A 22,332-nucleotide genomic window follows, 5' to 3' on the forward strand; every position below is an offset into this window, starting at 1 on the left:
GTGTATGGGGCCATTTAAGAACCCAGGGGAACAACACGTACATGTTCATACACATAAGAAATCTATGAGCCCCGGAGCCATGCCAATTTTAACCCTAGAGCTTTATTTTTAACAAATTTGGTAGAGGTCTTCTAGCCAATTTTTCACACCAAATATCTAAGCTCTAGCCCTTGTGGTTTTAGAGAAAAGGATTTGTCAAGTTATTTTATATACATGTACACATAAGGAAAACCTTTCACTCATGGAGTAGGCCCAATTTTGACCCTATGGCTATAATTTGAGCAAAATTGGTAGAGAACCACAGGGCAATGTTTCTTACAAAAAATCTAAGCTTCAAGTATATGGGTCTCGGAGGAGATTTTTAAAGATTACATTTTTAAATTCTATTTTTAGCTTCTGTGACTCTGATATGCAATGAAATGGAACCATTTGAAAAACCTTGGTAGAGCTTCATGTAAGAAACCCATAACTTATATCAAATTTTGCCAATTAATTTCAGTAGAGCTGTCATTCTTATTAATTGTGGATGACAAATGATATGCAGTAGACAATCCTAAAAGTCCATGCTGTCTATGTTTGACAGGTGAGCTTAAAGAAGGCCATAACATGTAAAGACCACGATTCATTATAAATCCAAGAAAGCATTTTAACCTTGGATAGTGACCTACAGTTAAAGCCAAGAAGACATTAAATTGTACTTAGATTTGAGTGTACACTATGAGCAGTTTTGAAAATTAATGTTGCATATAAAACTTTAACCAAGAATTTTCAAAGTTAACAATGGTCTTTTGAATCTGTCTTAAGTCACATAGTTGCTTTTGTTACAATTATTGTTTACTAATGAAATTAGGGCATACTTTATAATTCCAGCTTTAACCATTTGCTCAATTTTAAAATGGGGATTCTAAAATGCTTGTTCTATACATCACCTTTACAAGATAAACACATGACTTTAGGACCAGTGCTCCAGAGAAGGCTTGTACTGCGTGATACAGCATTTAAAAAGTTAAGCTTTCCCAGTTTCACTGAAAGCCACAAACTCTGATTATCTGTAGCCCATCCTTGTAAGGCCAATTTATTTGTCAGGTGACTCTTATCTTGTTAATGTTTAGAATACAGCAAGTGCTTTACAAGGTCTCAATTATTTCAAATGGCTGCAAGATATATCATTGGTTCCTTTCCATCAGAACTTTGTAGTGTCTCTATACTAGAACTTTTTGCGTTGGATATACACAGGGAGAACACAGTCACATCTGGTGTTATGCCTCACATCTGGAGCAGCGGAAATTCGCACATACTTTTTACGGATGCTCATTTTTGAGATACATATGGGGTTCCACCCCGTGATATATAATAATAATAATCAAAATACAGTTTAATCAATTTTCAAATATTTAATAAATATCACAGTTTGTTCTACAATTTATGTACATAAAAACATGTATATATTACAATGACTTTTTAATCAACCTAACTATTTATAAACATGTCAATGAACTATTCTAATATGTACAACTTCACAATAGAAACAGACATTAATTCCATTTGAATCCTCTAACAACTTGATATGAAATGGTTTGAAGTAATGTGACAAAGGCATGCTCTCAAAATAACTGCATCTAAAAGTTTCTAATTTATAATATAGTATATAATTTATATTTAAAAACATAACAAAGAATGTATCGCCTAACATTTTATATTGATGTATATTTGTGAGAGATCAATCCAGAGCGAGATGATCAAAATCAATTAAATGTTACAATTTTAGACTTACAAATACAATGGAATGTGTAATTAAATTAAGTCACTATAAAAGCATTGCGCAGTGTAAATGTAGGATGTAAATGTTCACACACAGATCTGTGGTCCGTTTTTGGATGTCCTCTTGGTCTAAAATAAGACCGAGACTCTACATAAAAATTCTAAATCCATTTCTTCCATCCTTTTCTTCATTCATGTTAATAAGGTGCAGCTCTGAAACAATAATCAAGAACATTTCATATAACTGACACAGTAATAATAACAGTCTATGTTACAAGTAAAGAGACAAGCCAGAAAGAACATCCATGCTGAATGATCAAACGATACATCATGCATATGACTTTCAACTCAATTTTGGTATATTCATATGTAAAAGATAGGGGGTGGGGGAGGGGGATAAAAAGAGCTGTTTGATGAGAGAATATGCTAAACTATTTATGTTGGAAATGAATATTTGCTTAATAAACATCCGGAAAAAATAATGAAATATTGCAAATAACAAAAAATGCCTATTATAATGTAAGATGCAAAAATAAAGTTTTAAGTATTTTGTTCCCCACAATAATCTTCAATGGGTAACAATTCTTGACAAAAAACTGTCAATGCTATGAACTTTGTCATACATGATGTTGGTGTTGATAAAAAACATCATTTCAAAGATTTCAGAAACAATCCCTTTGATTATGAAAATATAAAATTTTAAGTTCAAAGGGAGACAATTCTTCAATATGTCTGCATAGATACCAGTTATAAATCTTGTCATGTAACCATGATGACAAGCAGCACAAGTAAATCCCTAAGGTAGTAAAGATGATAACTATAAATATATCATGACATATACAACTTTAATTATAAATCTGGATTTCAAAACTAGGAAGAGTGAGTAGGAAAGCTCTGTATATACTTTGTAGTCGTTTGCTAAAGTTACTAAAGAAATTGTCACTGAAAATGAAACTTTCTTGCCATGTAAAATTCTAAACATCTCATGCTCACATTATAAGTTGCTAACTGAGATTTTGTTTTTGTTCTGTTTTATGTCACCGCAACAGTGTACAGATCATATGATAACTACAGCTTTACTGTAAATGGCGGAGGAAGACCTTAGATTCCCCTTTGTACAAAATAATGGCAAAAGCAGGTATCTGTGCAGAACCACAAACTTTCAGTAGTTAGCTAGCTGGATAGCTTCCTCATATGTAGAATTCAATGTCCCTGACAAGATTTAAACCCAAGGCAAGTGATTTGAAGACAGCAAACTTAATCATGCAATCACATAATGCTGTGAGTTTAATTTGAGCAAAGCTGAAGGCCTAATTTTAAAATTTTAGTTTTAAAAATATTTAATCTAGTATAACTCAGTATCTTCTTACCTTGCAAAAGTTATAATGGACACAATACCAAAGATGAGTTCCAGTCCAATGAAAGCTAATTGTATGGCTGACAGTATAATATCAGCTCTCATGACATATGTCTGCCAGTACAGGTAGAACACACCTCCTAACAGTGCAGGTATACTTAACAATATAGACACTATAACACCAACAATTCTCTCTGTCAGGTTGCCTTTCCTTGCTGAAAAGAAAATATACAAATACAACATGCAGTTTGCAAGTGAAAATTTTAGAAACTTTCCTTCTTTACATACTTGTGTGAGATCAACTGGAGCATATAAAATAAATATTATGCAATATTCCTAGTAATTGAAATCTTTATTATAATATTTGTCTTCATACTGGAGAGCTATAACTTAGTGGGTAGTTTAAAAATATGTTCTCTATAATGGCAGTATAGCTATTTGATGGTATGAAAAATATACTTGTAATATTTAGGTATAACACATGTATTGAAAAACTATAGATGCATCCAAAGGCCACAAATGCCCACGCCCACCCCCCAGGCACCCTCCACCACATCATTGACTATAAGTTGGCAAATATTAACACTATTTTCTATAGTTTTATATGTAAGTTTTAGGCAGTGCTTTCATGAATTTGTATTAAATTTAGACCAAATATAAATATGCTGAGAACTGAAAGTATAATTATGTTAGTTTTGAAAATGAGTAACACGTACAAACTCCACTTAAGAATATCTAATATATAGAAAGTCCAAATCCCTGCTGTGACCTCATACCTTTTCCCAAACTGCATTTAAATATATATGACAAATGCACTAAGGGCAATCCCCACCTGTGACCTTAAACTTTGTCTTTAGGACCTATGTCCTGCATTCAACACATCACCTACATATGGTGGTCATGTGCACCAATCCCATCATGCATGCAGAAGTAACTGACCAGATGCAAGTATATACATTTTAGCCATGTCATGACAAAACCAACGTAATGCATTTGCGACCAGCATGGATCCAGACCAGCCTGCGCATTTGTGAAGTCTGATCAGGATTCATGCTGTTCGCTTAAAAACCCTATTACAAGTAGAGAAACTGATAGCAAACAGCATGGATCCTGATCAGATTGCGCGGATGCGCAGGCTGGTCTGGATCCATGCTTGTCGCAAACCCACTATGTTGGTTTTGTTGTGACGCGGCTCATTTTAGTTTTAATGGCAGGAGCATAAAACATAGTATTCACAAATAAAACTGATAACTGAATTTGTCTTGAAATTGAGTTTACAACAATCAATAAAAGAATGTCATAATGACATATTTTTATAGGTTTAACATGACAATTGCCATGTTTGTACATAAAATTTTCTTACCAAAGAACAATCGTAAAGCCTCTATCCCAGCTAGAATGAACACCAAACAGACCTCTGCTGGAAGAACACCATTTGCATATGGTAATGTTTCTCCTGTAATAAACAACATTATATTTTTATAGATGACTATTTCAGTGCTCACTCCATAGTTTTGACAATGCTCATAAAGGGAGATAATTTAGTGAAAATCAATGCTATAGTTATTGGAGACAGTGATTTGCAAGTTAAGTTTCAAGTGATTATCTTATATGGTTAATAAAAATAGATCGCTGGAAAATCATTACTAACAAGGTTGTGAGAAGGATAATTCTTCTAATTTCACAAAGGGGTATAATTCAAAATCAATGCTAAAGTTATGGGTCTTGAAACTTCACCAACAATTATAATTCCAATGGTGAAGTTTCAAATGAATATCTTCAGTTGAAAAATTATTTGTATATAAAACCTTTATGCCAATACCATACTGAATAGAATTACCATCCTCTTTTTTTCTTTCATAAAGTCATGCTTAAAAGTGTTGGCCTTTATTTTATATTCTTGCATAAAAACTGTGCATGCAGGTAAAAATCACCTGAGCACACATCCCTGTTGAACGTTTTATAATATGCATGAGTCTTGTCGCCATGTAAACATAGCTTACTGAGGCAATGGCCTTGTTTGTTTCAGTATCACAACATAATGTCAAACAAGAGGGCCATGATGGCCCTGGGGTCGCTCACCTGTACATAGGCCCCCTGGCGGGGCCAGTTTAAACCAAAGGGCTTTAATTTGAACAAACTTGGAAGAGACCCATTAGAAGATGTTTCATGATGTTAAGTTTTCACTATACACAAATAATGAAAAACAATGACTTTTGCCCCCCTCCCCCTGGCAGGGCCAATTTTAACCCAAGGCCTTTTATTTGAACAAACTTGGTAGACACCCATTAGAACATGTTTCATGCTAAATATCTTAGCTCTAGCTCTTTTGGTTCTTTAAAAAAAGATTTTTAAGTTTTTAATTACTATATGCAATATAGGGAAATCAATGACCCCCTAGGGCGGGCCAATTTTGACCCAAGGGCTTTTATTTGAACAAACTTGGTAAACATCCATTAGAACATGTTTCATGCTAAATATCTTAGCTCTAGCTCTTTGGGTTCTTTAAAAGATGATTTTTTTTTAAAGTTTTTACTTTATGCATAATTATAGGGAAAATCAAAGACCCCCTGGGACAGGGTCAATTTTGACCCCAGGGCTTTTATTTTAACAATCTTATTAGACACTCATTAGAAGATGTTTCATGTTTAATATCTTAGGTCTAGCTCTTTGGGTTTTTTAGAAGAAGATGTTTAAAGTTTTTTCTTGAGTTCTGCATGGAATGGAATTCTTTGAACAACTTTGTTAAGGCTTCACACAAGGAACATCCCTGTGAAGTTTCATTATGATCTGCCTTATGGTTTCAGAGGAGAAGTCGTTTGAAAAGTGTGAACGGACAATGTACCACGGATGACGGACAACGGAAGAAGAGTGATCCTAATAGCTCACCCTGAGCATATGCTCAGGTGAGCTAAAAACAATGCATGAGGACGTGGAAAAAAATTGTGTTCAAATTTATGTACTGAAACATCTTTAAGAAGTTGTTACATTACATATAAATCTCTTAAGGTGTTATAATTTACAAAAGAGAACATACCTTTGTATACAAATAGCAGTATCTCACAGAGAAAGAAAAGTCCAAAATACCAGCCATTCAAGTACAGTAACACTTCATATGGCAATGATGATCTCTATAAACCAGTTAAGGTTAACTTCCAATAATTATAATGATAAACTTAAATGATGAATCACTTAGTTGGAAAAATATTTTTTAAAAAAATCAAGTATTAACAAGAACAATGATTAAGTCTTGTTTGATTACATCATTAAAGAATATAATTCATTTCAAAATATTGACCTTTTCAGGCAAAACAGGAATACAATCATGTCAATAAATAACAATATTTTAAGAGATTATTATACATGTTATAATTACATGTTAATTCCACTTGACATTCATACAACTTATAGTTTAACACATCACCTCTAAAAAAGGTTTGACACAAATAATAACATTTAATAATTCCTAGACAACTTCCACTTTTATCAATTAAGGCTACTGTATGCCATGTGCCTAATCATAAGGTGTAAAAGCTTCTAATAAAAATACATTATACATTTATATGCTTTTCTTGCAATTTACCATGTAACTTTACAAAGTGCATGAAATTGACAGCCAATATTTTAACCAATCAAATACCATATCACTCAATTGACACACTATGCATGCATATATAAAATATTCTTATTTATACATTGTGTCAATTCCAAGAACATACATGTAATATTGCAATAGCAGATTAGATTTTCTGCTTCTCTCTCTTCTTTTTTTCACTTCCAAAAAATACTAATTTGTAATTGATTGTCTAATGCAGAGTTGTCCACAAGTTTGCATGACTGTTTATTTTCTATGTATTTTGAATTTAAATAAGAAAACTGCAATTTATTTTAAATAAACTTTTAGCTTTTCCATATATGTAAATTGTAAAAGATACCGAAATTGGTATAATAATCTATTATAATATTTATTGTATATTACAATGTATGTGTAAACACTATGTTTATTACATATTTTTCTCAATATTTGTTAACTGAACTGCCAAAATAAAAAATTTGAATCTTGAATCATGGTTATGCCTAGGTCACAAATAAAACGGGCGCCGTCCGATTAAACGATTTTTATAAAATAGGCAGATTTTTTGATGTCGTGGACGCCGGGCAATTTTAAATTTGATACCTTGCATGGTCACGAATGAAACAGTCGTCGGGCGATTTTTGCTGAGTGGGTTTTACAGAAAGAATTGAACGGATCAGGCGATCGCTGCCGGATGTCCGTACGGCGTCTGTGCGATTTAAAAGTGAATCGGACGGTTGCTGCGCGGGCGCCGGGGCGACAATGACTTTACATTAAATGAAATCCTAGATAAATCAACCAGTTGTAATTATGCCAGCAAAGAAGTCAGCTGCCAAATCAAGGGGAAGGTCAAGGAGTTGGTCTGTGTTGTTGACAACGAGTCACCAACGGTCATTATCGAGGCCGTAGAAGGCGAAAATCAATCAGACATTCGCATGGGCATTGAAGAAAAAATTCATGTTAACTAGTATTCAAAAGAAATTTACAAATATATTTTGAGTCAATAACACTTTCTTTAAGCTGAAATTATAACAAACACAAGCAAACCAATTCTCTTCCGGTCGCCGTTAGCTTTTAAACTTAAAACTAGAAGGTGCACGCCCGATGAGGAAAATTTTCAGCTGCTGCCGTCCGATAGTCACTGCCGCTGGACGGACGCCGGCCGATATTGCGATTTTTTGGAGAAAAAGACGCCACCCGGCGGCATTTTCTTATTTGTGACCTAGGCTTTATTTAATATAGATGAACAATTTTATTCATAAAATATTTACATTAGATCTGACATTCATCTCTAATTAGATCATATAAAGGATACAACCACTTGTACTTGACCTGAAATAAACAAGAAAAGATAAATATACTCAGACAGATAATCCTTAAAAAATGTTTTATTAACATATTATAACATTCCTTTAGGCCAGCCTTAAACATATCTTTGATTCTAGTACTGTAACAGTATTGAGTAACCCTTGAATATATACTGAAACAAAAAAGAAACTTTCTCCAAGTTTGAATGTAGATATGTAAATACAGTTTTTCAGTCCATTTGAAACTCGATTTTTACGTTAAATAAACATATCAGGCTTTGATACGGGGATTAGCAGACCGATTTTGCAAACAAAATGAGTTTTACAAGCTACTACATGTATATAAGTATGTACATCTAAGTGGTATACTTGAACAACTGGCACACTTTGCGAAAGTTACTTTTTTGGTTCAGTATATATGCCGGTTACATTAGAAAAGATAGGTAATTGTAAATAATTTCATTTTTTGTTTGTTTTGTTAAATATCATTTGAAATGAATATTTCTGTCTATATTATTTGAAGTTGAAAAAACAATAACAAAAGAAAATGCACTTTTTTGTTTTTCATTGTTTTATTTTTTGTGGTGATTGCAAAATGCAATATAAAAACATATTATATGTAAACACATGCTCAATATGTTATATAACAAAGCGCCTCGATGAAATATGATTTTTTTTATGTAAAGTAAACTGTTCTTATTTGTAGTTTGTTGAAAAGGTTGATGACAAAGCCATTTTCCCCGTATTTAGGCCATTATTTTTTGATATTTCGGTTTACTGACCCGCCGCATCCATTTTTGGGGAAAATGAAAAAAAAAAATCTGCCCCTAAAAGAAAAGTACTCAAAATATGCGCTAATCAAATTTAGATCTAAATGTTCTATGGGAGATTTATAGAAGTCCAACTTATTACTTATTAGACTTGTCAAAGAAACGTCGAGATAATTTTTGACGGCGATGTATTTTGCATGAAGAAAAATGTCTGCAAAATGAGTTAAACCATTCTCGCCAAATTAATTAGGTTAATATCTATATATTTAAAATATAATTCATGTATGTATGTATAAAATCATATGTTTTGAAGGTCCAATTGAAATATTTTTCAACTTGATTATGTCTATGTCTCAGACTTGGCCAATAATTTAACATGTGTAATCTTTTCTTGACAGGTTTTTTAACTTCTGTTATATAAAACAAGAACTGTCGGAGGACAGTAACGCTCGACTATTCGAAAATTTGTCACAAGGGTGTTTCATTGAGTATAATAATGCTTACCTATATGAATACATAAAATTGTACGAAAAGGTACAAACCCTTCAAGTTTCAATACAATCACAGAGAACAAGTGTGTGAAGTTTCAATCCATTCCCTTCAGTAGTTATGGAGATACCAGCTTACACACAAAAACTTAACCACAAATTTATGAATCAAAAAAGGGGAATAATTATGCGAAAAAGTAAATCAGAAATATGGGACTTGTGCCAATCATCTGAGATAATCACAGAGATCAAGTGTGTGAAGTTTCAATCCATTCCCTTCAGTAGTTATGGAGATACCAGCTTACACGAGGAAACTAAACAAAGAATTTCTAAGATAAAAAGGGGCATACTTATGCAAAAAAGCAAATCAGAGTTATGAGACTTGTTCCAATCATCTTAGATAATCACAGAGACCAAGTGTGTGAAGTTTCAATCCATTCCCTTCAGTAGTTATGGAGATACCAGCTTACACGCAAAAACTTAACCAAGAATTTCTAAGTCAAGGGGCATAATTATGTAAAAAAGCAAATAAGAGTTATGGGACTTGTGCCAATCATCTTAGATAATCACAGAGAACAAGTGTGTGAAGTTTCAATCCATTCCCTTCAGTAGTTATGGAGATACCAGCCTACATATAAAAACTTAACCAAGAATTTCTAAGTCGAAAAAGGGGCATAATTATGTAAAAAAGCAAATCAGAGTTATGGGACTTATGCCAATCATCTAAGATAATCACAGAGAACATGTGTGTGAAGTTTCAATCCATTCCCTTCAGTAGTTATGGAGATACCAGCTTACATACAAAAACTTAACCAAGAATTTCTAAGTCAAAAAAGGGGCATAATTATGTAAAAAAGCAAATCAGAGTTATGGGACTTGTGCCAATCATCTTAGATAATCACAGAGAACAAGTGTTTGAAGTTTCAATCCATTCCCTTCAGTAGTTATGGAGATACCAGCTTACATACAAAAACTTAACCAAGAATTTCTAAGTCGAAAAAGGGGAATAATTATGTAAAAAAGCAAATAAGAGTTATGGGACTTGTGCCAATCATCTTAGATAATCACAGAGAACAAGTGTGTGAAGTTTCAATCCATTCCCTTCAGTAGTTATGGAGATACCAGCTTACATACAAAAACTTAACCAAGAATTTCTAAGTCGAAAAAGGGGCATAATTATGTAAAAAAGCAAATCAGAGTTATGGGACTTGTGCCAATCATCTTAGATAATCACAGAGAACAAGTGTGTGAAGTTTCAATCCATTCCCTTCAGTAGTAATGGAGATACCAGCTTACATACAAAAACTTAACCACAGGGACGCCGACGCCGACGCCGACAAATGGGTGACTGCATTAGCTCGATTATTCTACGAATAGTCGAGCTAAAAATGAGTGCAAGTCAGTTGAGTTTCAGCACCTTTGATGATTTGGATTAAACAACTGAGACTACATGTGTGTTTACCGACTCTTTTGAAGGGTCCGCGAGGTCATCTCGTGTGTATATTAAATAATAGCAACATGATATTTTATCAATTTGTGGATTTTGTTGTTTTGCGTATTTATAAGCACTGTGTAATTTAGACAGTCGATCATTTAATTTCTCACGTAAGTACAACATACGCATCACATTTATCAGAATGGGAATGGACTAATCATAAGAGAAGGGATACTTATAAAGTATCTCACCTTCCAGACATAAAGATAATTATGAAAACTTTTTTCTTTACCTAAGTAAATGTGTTAGGATTCAATTGAAATACTGCAATTTTATTCGACAACACTTTTATTGCACAAAAATGCAGTTTGAAATTGAACTTGGAAAAAGACATTGGCTGTCCAAAAGATATCTTGATGTCTCTTTGACAAGTCTAGTTAGAATGACAGACTATTCTCCCCTTACCAGTTCCTGATGGTTCGCTCCAACAGTTACTGACAATTCTCCCACAAATTTGAAAATTTGTTTGCAGACAGATCTCCCAAAAAAAAACAAAAAAGGTTTGTAAAACATGTATACCCACAGACTATCAGTAGTCAATTAGTCATGTGATCAGGATACTGTAACTGACTTTTGACCTTGTGACCACAACATCCATAGGGGTTATCTACTGGTCATGACTAGTCACTAGGTCATTGTGACCATAATGGTTGTGTGCAGCAATTTGTAAAGAAAATGCATCTCTAAATGCACTATATATTTAAAACATAACAAATAGTATTTCCTTAGTATATAGAATTTTTTTTTGGCCAGAAATACCCAGTATTACCCAGAAAAACCCAGGTTTACCCAGTATTACCTGCTGTGCTGGGCAATACGCATAAAACTCAGTTTTTTGCCAACCCTGATTTTTTGTCTCTGCCCCACAGAGTGTTGTTGTATCTTTGTCTTCAGATGCGAAGACAGAATAAGTGGCCAATTTTCAAACACAATAAGTGGCCAATTTTCAAAGACACAATAATTGCAAATAATTAATTTTAAATATCAAGACAGTCTTGATATTTAAAATTAATTATTTGCAATTATTGTGTCTTTGAAACTTATATTATAGTTAAAGGATGTATAGCCATGCATGTTAATGCATACACATTGGGTTGTTTCCCTTCTCCCTATTTTTAGCGAGGAAGTCACTTCTCCCTAAAATTTCCCCCCAGGATGAGCCCTGCAAGTCTTTGTGTCTTCACCCGAAAGTCAACTTTAGACAAGATAAATTGTCCAATTATTAACCTTTTAGAAAACCTAGCTTAATACCGTTTTCTGGTACATTACGGATTTAGCTCTGGGGAATTACACCAAATGAAGTGAATAAAACAATTAATTGATAATTTTTATTTTTCCATCATTACTTTACTGTTAAAAGTGAAAAACTGTTTTATTTCTTTTTAATTAATTCAAAAAAGGCCAAAAACATAGAGTTCACTATTACACTCCATTACAGTGTTTGAAATTAGCAGTAGTCCTATAGCCCCTGACTACTAAATTTCTCCTCGGGCTACTAACTTTTCACAGTAACAAGCCCGACCAGGCTACTGTATTTTCAGAGGCATTATAAACAACTGTTTTCGCATAGGAAGTGGCTAGCCGTACAATTTTATTATATTGGACTTATTTTTCATTTACAATTGTTGAACAGACCATTATCTAAGAGATAAATAGATGTTATTCAGGAAATAGAGCGTAGACTAAATGCGGGTATCAATTACCCGGCACCATTCCCCAACGCATTCACATGCAATAGCATGCTTGTATACATGATATGTTACACATCAAAGCCATAAAATTATTATATATAGAAATATTGGTCAACATTCTGATAATTAAACAAGTTTACATCACATTGCCTACTTAATTGTAAACAGGTGGTATTAGTGGAAAACCCTTTAACAAGCCTCCCGTGTAAGTATTTTAAGGACCGAATCCCCCAGAGAAAACAAGGTCACGTTTTGATGACACACAGGTGAAAGTGATTTAAAATGAGACTTTATATACATACTGCCGAAATGACACTTAGATTTTGTCTCGTTTATGTATCTGCTTGATTTGAAATGAATTTTTAAAGAATGCAAGTAAAAATCAAGCGTTTAAATGAAAAATACGGGTACTGCTTCTGTAAGGGAACTGCTCGCATGCCAGTATAGATAATTTCAAATATCGAACATAAAAGCACAATCTATCAATAAGCCTTAATTAAGGCAAATTTTCCTTAATGATGGACAAACTTCTATACCGTCGGTAATTGACGCAATTATCAGAGCCTAAAAACAAGTATTTTTCGGCGTTTTTTTTTTCAGTTTTCAAATTACTTAATGAAACAAAAAAATATCAACGTTTTGTAAACTATTTCATTTGATGTTATCTAACTGCAACCAAACGCTATTTTTTCTCAACGTCTTGAGATGACAAAAACATATACTGTATTCGTATACTTTCTTTACTGTAGCCAACAAGGCGATTAATCTCTAAAAAGTAAACATACGAAGACAATTGCTGTGTCTTGTACAAATCCTCGCTTAAAGTCATAAAATAACATAGATCTATGCATTTTCAACTTCCATATATTTTTGAAAAGTGCCGTACGACCAGGGCTCATCCTGAAGGGGGATTCAGGCGAAAACTTCGCCGTGTATATTTCCATTTCGCTCTCCCAATTGATCAAAGAGAAGTCAACATCGCCGATAAAACAGTGTTCCCACTAGAATTTAAATTTGAGGGTACATGTACCCCCTAGGTCATAATTTTGGGGGTACACAGAATATTAAGGGGGTACAAACTATAATTTAGACAAGCAAGTCAGTTAAACACAGACAGTTTTTTAAGTGTTTTTTTTTTCATATATCTCGCATGTTAAACAAAACATTTTCCCGTTGTCTTTGTCAAATCTAAGCCATGAAAATTCGGACAACCAGGAGTTCTGAAATCGTTTGCAATGTTTCTTTTGGGGGGGGTTCAACACTATTTTCACTAGGGCCTGGTTCTTGATTTGCGCTAGAGGATTGAGTAAATGTCGGCGATTTTTCGCTGGAATCGCTTTTATGGAACCATTCATTTAAATTGCGTTGCATTTTTTAATAACTTTTCCAGCGATTATTTAATATTTCAGACGGCTTATTTGTATTGCCCGGATGTAGACTTGTTACTGCGTTTAATATAGAGCGTCGCTAAGCGTCGTTAATAATTATGAACCAGTCTATGAGCTAAAAATAGCACAGCTGGGAAACCCGAGTTATGACCTCAGATTAAATTACGGTCGTATCGATTTTTACGGTCTTGTAAACAATTTCAGAGATTTATGAGTAGAATATTGATTTGTGATTCGAATTTGCGGATAATGTTTTGGCAATTCAACTTCAATTTTTATACGTGCATGCACGCACCTAGTTGTAATTTCATGCGTGATTTTTGTAAATTATACGTGATTCACGTACATTTGTGCGTGAATGGGAACACTGTAAAATCTTAATTCCCAAAGGGTAATTACTTGGCGATGTAAAGAGCAGAGATTGTATCCGCCCATATGACGACTGCTAATTATCATTATCCAATCAGAGCGTCGCTTTATACTACCCTTCTACCTGTACGCAAAGCGATAGACCGCCTACTCTAAACAGTAAATAACGAGAGCATCGGCCCGAAACGGGTATAATTGTGTGACAGTTACGGGATTTGGCGATAATTATAGATTGTTTTTTCCCGATCATCTAAACACGTGCAAATCTTCCCTAATTGATATACATGCGGTGTTTAACCTGAGTAAAGGCGATGTGCAATGGGTTTTTCACGGTTATCACAAAACTGTTAGTCAATTAAAAATAATCAATTTCATTAATGATCAGCGACCGGATTAAAAATTAATCATAGTTTTAAATGATTTCAGTCCGTTAAAATCAATTAAAAAATTGTTATGTCGCTCACGTCATGGCTACAGGGCGAAATGCCCAAATCTAGCAGTAAAAGAAAGTTGCTGATTCTGATACACCTACACGACAATTTAAGAATGCTAATTCGCAAAAATCTTACAATTGGTATGTTATTGACAGTGTGAGTTATTGGCATTGTTATCTTTGTAGAAATGCCAAATTTGACACAGCTTACCCACGTGGGCACGACATCCCGGAAAAAACTACGAATCATGATCGGCATGTTACATATCGGTTGTATATCATGTGTACATGTATGAAAGAAGTGTTCTTATTGTTTCAATATATATATTTGTTTTAATGTCATAAATATGACGCTCAGTTAAAGATTTATCAATATTGAACATTTCAAAAAGCATTATTTATAAAGATATTACGCGTATAACATTTCATGAAAATAAAGGGAGGTAATTAGAAATTTATTTTCTATAATTTCTCAGTCAAATTTTTCAATAAGAAATGAATGTATATGATTTTAGTGATCAAATATAATGTGCACAAATGTTTGCAGTACATATTTTACATATTCTTCGATGTTTGAAAATTGTTTTATAAGCATAATTATATGCAAATAAAAGTGACATTACATTATAGAAGGTAGCAACATACATGCATACAAGAAATGTAATCAGAACTGCTTGGATAGTCAGATTTTAGTAATCAATATCCAATGTAACTTTATCTTCTATCAAGAGTGAAGAAAGTGAAAATATAAAATTAATCTGGGACATAAGATAAGTTATGTTCTAGAATTAATTTATTCATCACATTTTTTCTTACACATATTTACATGAGAATATATAGAATATTATTTAGAGAAAACTTATAAATAGCTGATAAATAGATTAATTGTGTTTATATTAAAGTTAAAGGATGTATAGCCATGCATGTTAAAGGGGCTACACTGAGGTCTGACAGGTAATTTGGTGTCCTAAAAAAATGTAAACAAATTTCTTCACAAATCACAATATTATGACTAAAATAACAATAACTTACACTTTAACCAACCCTCTAACAACAATTATGCTAGAAAATGCATTTTCACATTAGCTTTTGATGCAAAAATGAAAGTTGGTTTTCCCAGACATGTACAGAAGTTACCCACAATTCATCGGGTAAGACTAAAATACGCAACGGACATTTTTGGAACAACAGAGTAAACGGGGGTAAAAAAAGTCTATTGATTTTTTCTCTTCACTCTAACCTATTATATAACTTAAGTATAACGAAGAAAAACTGTATAAAAGATAATCAAGGTAGCAATTTCGTTGTCTTGAAAAAACAAACGCCAGCGAAGCGGACATTTTCTAGACAAAACGGAAAGATATTATATACATGTACAATTATTTTCATTGACATTTCAGTTTCAATTTCAATATTTTAAGGCAAACATAATGCATCGGTGATATTTATACTATAACGAGCACAGTGTAATCACACTAATAAATGTATTTAACACTATCTATAACGTATTTAAATCAAATACAGTTAATGATATGTCTCATTTGATTTGATTGTTTTTGGGATGTAGTGGGGTTACGTCACACAAGACTGTGTAGGTCATTTTAGCGACTCTTCAGTTTTACTGGTGGAGTAAGAACTCAGGTGCCCCCTTTGCAAAATTGTTTCTGGCACAAACAGGCATCTGTGTATGTAATGAGTTACGTTTCGTAGGCTATCTTGATAGGATCGTACATACACGTTCCACACACAATTACATCATATTCATACCATAGGCAAAATTAAAATGCACGTTCCCTGTTGTAACAATATTAAACCCAGAAAAAAAACCTATGAACCAGCTTCTGAATGTGGCATTTTCTATCGTTATTCCAAAAAAAGCACCCCCCCCCCAAAAAAAAAGAATGAGTACATCAATGGGCATGCTCTGGAGTGTTGGGAACTATTACCTGCACTCCAGTTACGCACTGTGCATGTATATGAATTCGATTTAACTCTGACTCGTTTTCAACAGAAAAGTCTTCAAACTATGATACAATAAATGTTTATGATTCTATTAGAAACTTGTTTAGAATTTAATGATTTTTCGGTGAAAACGATATAAATTACATTACTTGTGCTACAGATGAGATCAAAGTGCTGAAGGCACTGAAGAAAAAAACGGATAAACTAACACATTTTCACTCCAGTTTCACAGGTAAATGAATTTTATGTGTCGCGGTTTACATCTTAATATCAGCTACCCTTTGCTTTTTGCGACTTTTGTTTTTGAAAATAATCTAAACGAGTAAAATAAACCCTCTTTTATGGGCAAATTATTTAATAAGTAGCAACCCCGATTTCTCTTTCATAAATTGGCTTTAGCAAATTCTCTTCTATTTCAAATATTAAGAACATTCTGTCAGTGACGGGTCTTCTAATTGAAATCTTCCTGGTGAGTATGTTTCGGTAACAGGAAGAAAATGACAGTCTGTTCGTATTATCGGTAACAGGAAGAAAATGACAGTCTGTTCATTTGATCATGACTGTGAAAAATCGTATTTTGTGAACCAATTTATCCTGCCGATAAAGATTTTGCAAGCAATCTGGTTGTTTATGTTCAAGTGCTTACACTTAGTATTTAATTCCAAAGAACATTTCTTAGGAGACATTAAACGTTTGATTACAGTTTAATCACTGTAACCGAAATACTTAGGAATTAATTTTAATTCCTGTTACTGTGAAATTTTTCGTTCATGTTTTTAAAATACTTAAGTAGCTCTATAAATTTTCAAAACGATATCCAGTATTTCCGAAACAATCAGAAAGGCTTCTAATACATACTCGGTATTACTTATAAATCTTAAAGTATTACGAGAACCACCCACCTAATATCCAGAACATACATACGAAAAACAAGATAAATCAAAAGGCTGCAAGCTCTGTGGTATTTTCTGATCTTTGCAATCTAAATCGCACTTTAAAACTGTATTATTTTCCTGTATAAGTTTATTTTTATGTACTATAATTCTTCTTGCTTGGTACCAGAGTTTGGATACATATGGAATTTTCATGACTATGGTTGCATCAAAAAATCATTTATGTTCATTTTTATGACAGTCATACTTTATCCTTGCATATCGTGGCTATTTCCTTCACAAAGAAACTTTATAAAAACTAATTGCCTTGAATTGGATTTGAACCCCAGACACACTAAACGAGCGCGCGTTACCCTTGCACCTCGGAGAAGATATACGAACAATGCCTGAATAAAATCAAGTAATACTAAATTTTAGATTTTCCATTGCATTTCGGGTTTGTAATCCTTATTAATTTCGAGGTTTTTTGTTCAAGAAAAACCTGTTGTTTAACATTGATGTAAATAATTTAACAAAAATCTTCCCGCCAAAACATTCCGACATGTTATATATTCAACTACTCGACAGTCAGATTTATTTGTGAAATACGCTCTCGACATCTGCTTAAAAAAGCATTTTCATTGATTAAAATGATATTCATCCGCGTAATTTGTGAATGTGCATTCATTGACAATTCTGTAACCCAAAGCTACTTTTAAACTTTGAATGCGTTGTAATTTGTTGGATACTTATAACAAAATGAAAATATTTCTTTTTTTTTAAAATCGCTAGTTTTCAGCTGTTTTAAGAACTGCTTGTTGTTAGGTTTGTCGTGAAACCGCTGTGTCAGAGATATATGCAACACCCACACAACCAAGCAACACAGGACCACAGCTAAATTATCAATGAAAAATTTAATTTCAGGCTTTCAAGTGGTAAATAAAAAGACTAAACAAAAAAAGAGAAAACAGGAAGAAAGAAGAGACAAAAGTAGAGAAAAAATAAAGGTTTTTAGTGCTATAAAGCAAGAAAAGCAGGGTTCTCTTTCTAACTTAGTTATGCAATGAAATGCACCCGATCAAATATTTAGCCATTGCAATTTTTGAAACCAGTCACTCGTGTTTTCAAAAATAGTCGGGAAATGAACCTGACCTTTTTTATCAAAATATTTAAAAATCTATTAGCAATGAGTATGCCATGATAAACAGGCTATAAGGAGTAAAAACAATGGTTAAGATATGCATCGCCCTTTCCCAAGTTTATACCGTCTAGGAGTTGGAAGTATTATAAAACATAGTTTAAGCAATGGTTGTTGTATGAGGTGAGGTTAATACTATCTTACTGAATTCTTAAAGTTACGTTTACTTACCTGCCCTTCACATTTGTCTTGCAAGTATCATGATTTTGTTCGTTCGTTTCATTTGAAAGAAAGTTAGGGTTTAAAGAACAACAACTATATAATCAGTTTTAAGTTTATTTCACTAGTCACGGCAATAGCCCTGCTGTGGAAGCTTGACTGTGTTGGGGGCTGCTTCCTGTGAACGTTACCGTCGCCTTGTTTGTCTTTATTCCAGTTTTCATTTTTTACTCTTATAACGCTCTCAATTTCTTTTCCACCGGGAAGCTTCAATATATTGGTAACATTAAAGGACAGCTCAATTGACCCATCACTAGTACGGAGGCCTTCCAATAAAAAAGAAATTTATCAGGATATCTGCTAAATCAATAATGATAATAATTATATTAATAGAGCCAGATTGTAACTCTTTTCAGACCTTCTTGATAATGTTTACCATGTGCATGAAACAGGTATCAATTACCTATAGTTTTGAATGTCTAGATCAAAACGTAGTAATCTTCTCATCAACAAAGTTTACATCCAATGCGGATAACTATGCTAGTATGTATGAAAATGATAAATATTAAATTTCAGATCTATCTAGCAAAGGAGATCGATTTTTCATTATAGAATTTTAATTATAAATAATATGCACTAGACATACATAAGAAATATTAACTAATAAAATTGAAGCCTAAATGTCCTTTAGTGAGGCCGGATTCATTCTCTATTTAGCCAGTGCTTTCAGTGCTTTGATCAGAGTTAAAGAGAAATCTCTGGAATAACATTCTGTGTGTGCGTGTGATTTTTTATGCTTACAATACTCAAGTTCATGTTCATTGTATAAAAGGTATTACGAAGTTTTTTTTCCTGAACGGGTGTCAGATAAACCAAAGTGACCTTTGAAATAGGACCCATAACAGTGATTGACAAAGTAAATTTTCTTAGCCTAGATATCAGGATATTTTAACCATTACAAAGTTAATACATAATATTTAATAATTACACGAAAGCTCTCAAATTAACATAGAATATTTGTAAAATTTGTGTATGTCCGTTTCCAACTCCGTACGTTTAGCTAAATTCATCATTGTAATGGAGAAAAAAACATGATTACAACAATGTCAGTGTTCGAAATTAGCACTAGTCCTATAGCCCCTGACTACTAAATTTCTCCTCGGACTACCAACTTTTCAAAGTAACAAGCCCGGCCAGACTACTGTATTTTCAGAGGCAATATAAACAACTGTTTTGAACAAATGAATCGTGCTAGTGAAATGTCTTTTGGGCTATTGAATATTCCAATCTGGTAGTCCGACCAGCCTAGTGGTTTCAAATCCGAATTTCTTACACTGCAATGTAATGCTTTAAATATATTGAAATTCCTTTTGAAAGATTTTTCTCACAAGAACATATGTGAACAACAAGAAATTTAACAAACAAACCCATAATTTGCTTTTAAATTTACGGATTGTTGGTATATTCCACTTTCACACTTTCATTGCTGCCGATACACAAAAAATTCTCCGTTTCGCTTTTTAGTCATCCCGACAATCATCACGTGACCGTTGTTTTTATTCAGATTTGCAAACTGAAAGGTGTTTAAACGCTTTTCCCACAAAATTGGAGAAAATATGTATTTCAAACGATTTGCCAATCCAAAGAACACATATCCATGTATCACTGATTCTGTTTGTATGTCCCTATAACGCAGGTAACAAAAAATTATCGGTTCGTGAAATTTTACTTTTTTTTTGTGACATTAGGCCGTACCTCAGTGGAGTACCTTTAATGCATACACATTGGGTTGTTTCCCTTCTCTCTATTTTTCGCGAGGATGTCACTTCTCCCTATAATTTTCCCCCAGGATGAGCCCTGCGTACGACTAGCCAATACAGTGTGTCCTGGCTAGTTGTATGTGACTCACATACGGCTAGAACTTTGGCTAGCCGTACGGGCCTGTAAGACTAGCCACTTCCTTTCGCATATTGAGGCAGATATAGGGCACAAAATATATGCAGATTTCTACCCGAAACACAGGTGAAAACAGTCAGAGAGGAAGCATCAGGAGAGGAACTGGTATGAAATACAGGAAATTGGAATAGTCTATTGTCAAATTGGTGGGTCTTGTTATACACATTACCCCACCCACTTATTTAAACATGTTTGCGCACGTATCGTTTGTTCCAACGGGTGTATTTCATTGATTTAGAATTCAAAAGTCAACACTTTAAGATTGACAAATATTTGACCGTTTTAAAAATTATCATTTTCTACAAAATATGTATATTTATCATGCAACGTTCTTAATACATTAAAAAATATACCTCTATTTGGTCTAGGAGTTTGAGTAGCCGCCATTTTCAAACAAATATGATGTTACACGGAAAGTATTGCTTTACACGGAATGGACGAATGAAGGTATAGCATTCTGATTATGACTAGCAGGCACATTGTCATTAAAGAAATTATTAACTGATATATGCAAATTTAAAATGTTAAAAGAATCAAAGTTCTACAAGACTATTAATTTAAAAGAAGTGTATCATATGTTTGGGAACATTCTATCAGGGATTCTGTTGGCCTGTTGATGCTTTGCATATTCTATCTATCTATCTCTGAGTACTGCCAACCCATCTCGTGTGTGTTATATAGGCAGGAAATTGTGCGTGTCGGGTGTGTTAGTGATAGATGTGAGAAAAAGTAAAAACCTGAAAATGAAAATAATCAGGACAGTGAGATCCATTGAAAACTTCTAGTCATTGTTAAAATATTTTTATTAGTAACAGTGAAAGAAAGATTTAAAAGTAAAAACACAACAAGTCAACTAATACTGTATCTTAACCACTGCCTGTTTGTATTGATCTTGATCAGGCAGGGTGACAATGTTCCTTGGGAGCTGGTTCCAAAGTGTGATACAGTGGGAGAACTTATTGTAGTCTGATGTAACCTGTATTTTCCTAAGAGAAAGGGGATGCATATGTCTAGTAAGCCTAGATGGAGTTTTAATGTATGTGGGAAGGCTGATAGCTACTAGATTATGGTAAATTAAAAAAAAGCACTTAATAAGTCTAAAGTCTAGTCTGCGATGCTCGAGAGAACGCCAGCCAAGATCTTTCTGTATGGCTGTAACTGATGACAAAGGGGAGTAATCCTGTTTTTCCCAGCGTATCGCTCGTCTTTGGACCATCTCTATTTTTTTGATGTTTGATTGTGTCTAGGGGCTCCAAACAGTTGATGCATATTCTAGCTGGGGACTTACTATGGATTTATAAACTAATTGTTTTACTTTTTCATTTTTTGTATTGATATTTCGTTTTATGAATCCAAGGGTTTTATTTGCATTTGATGCAATTCTTGAGATATGTGTGTTATAGTTTAGGTCTGAGGACAAGTCAATGCCAAGGTATTTTGAACTAGGAACTGATGTTAAAACTTGGCCGTGAAGGAAGTACTTGTTGTTGATGACTTTTTTGTTTTTAGTGATGTGAAGGATTTGACATTTTGAGGGGTTGAATTCCATGTC

At 33.5% G+C, this 22,332-nt stretch overlaps 1 protein-coding gene across 1 annotated transcript; it reads right to left on the reverse strand.

Annotated features, from left to right (window-relative positions):
- Positions 1-1,380: 1,380 nt before the first annotated feature.
- On the reverse strand, positions 1,381-21,210 carry LOC132731649 (transmembrane protein 216-like). The gene is made up of 6 exons (XM_060717865.1): positions 21,134-21,210; positions 8,008-8,024; positions 6,156-6,249; positions 4,482-4,574; positions 3,132-3,333; positions 1,381-1,974 (listed from the first exon to the last, which is right to left on the reverse strand). The coding sequence occupies exons 1-6, from the start codon at positions 21,165-21,167 to the stop codon at positions 1,959-1,961; spliced, it is 456 nt and encodes a 151-aa protein (XP_060573848.1). The 5' UTR covers positions 21,168-21,210; the 3' UTR covers positions 1,381-1,958.
- Between the last annotated feature and the right edge of the window lie 1,122 nt (positions 21,211-22,332).

This window comes from Ruditapes philippinarum, unplaced genomic scaffold, assembly GCF_026571515.1.
Source record: "Ruditapes philippinarum isolate M1 unplaced genomic scaffold, ASM2657151v2 ctg1059_1_1_1_1, whole genome shotgun sequence".
NCBI classification, from domain to species: domain Eukaryota; kingdom Metazoa; phylum Mollusca; class Bivalvia; order Venerida; family Veneridae; genus Ruditapes; species Ruditapes philippinarum.

Coding starts and splice junctions, on each gene's coding strand:
- LOC132731649 (XM_060717865.1), bottom strand. CDS start 21,167: ATGGCGGCTACTCAAACTCCTAGACCAAATAGAG. Junction 4,575..6,155: donor ACTGCTATTTGTATACAAAG/GTATGTTCTCTT, acceptor TGTTTATTACAG/GAGAAACATTACCATATGCA. Junction 3,334..4,481: donor GGCTTTACGATTGTTCTTTG/GTAAGAAAATTT, acceptor TTTTCTTTTCAG/CAAGGAAAGGCAACCTGACA.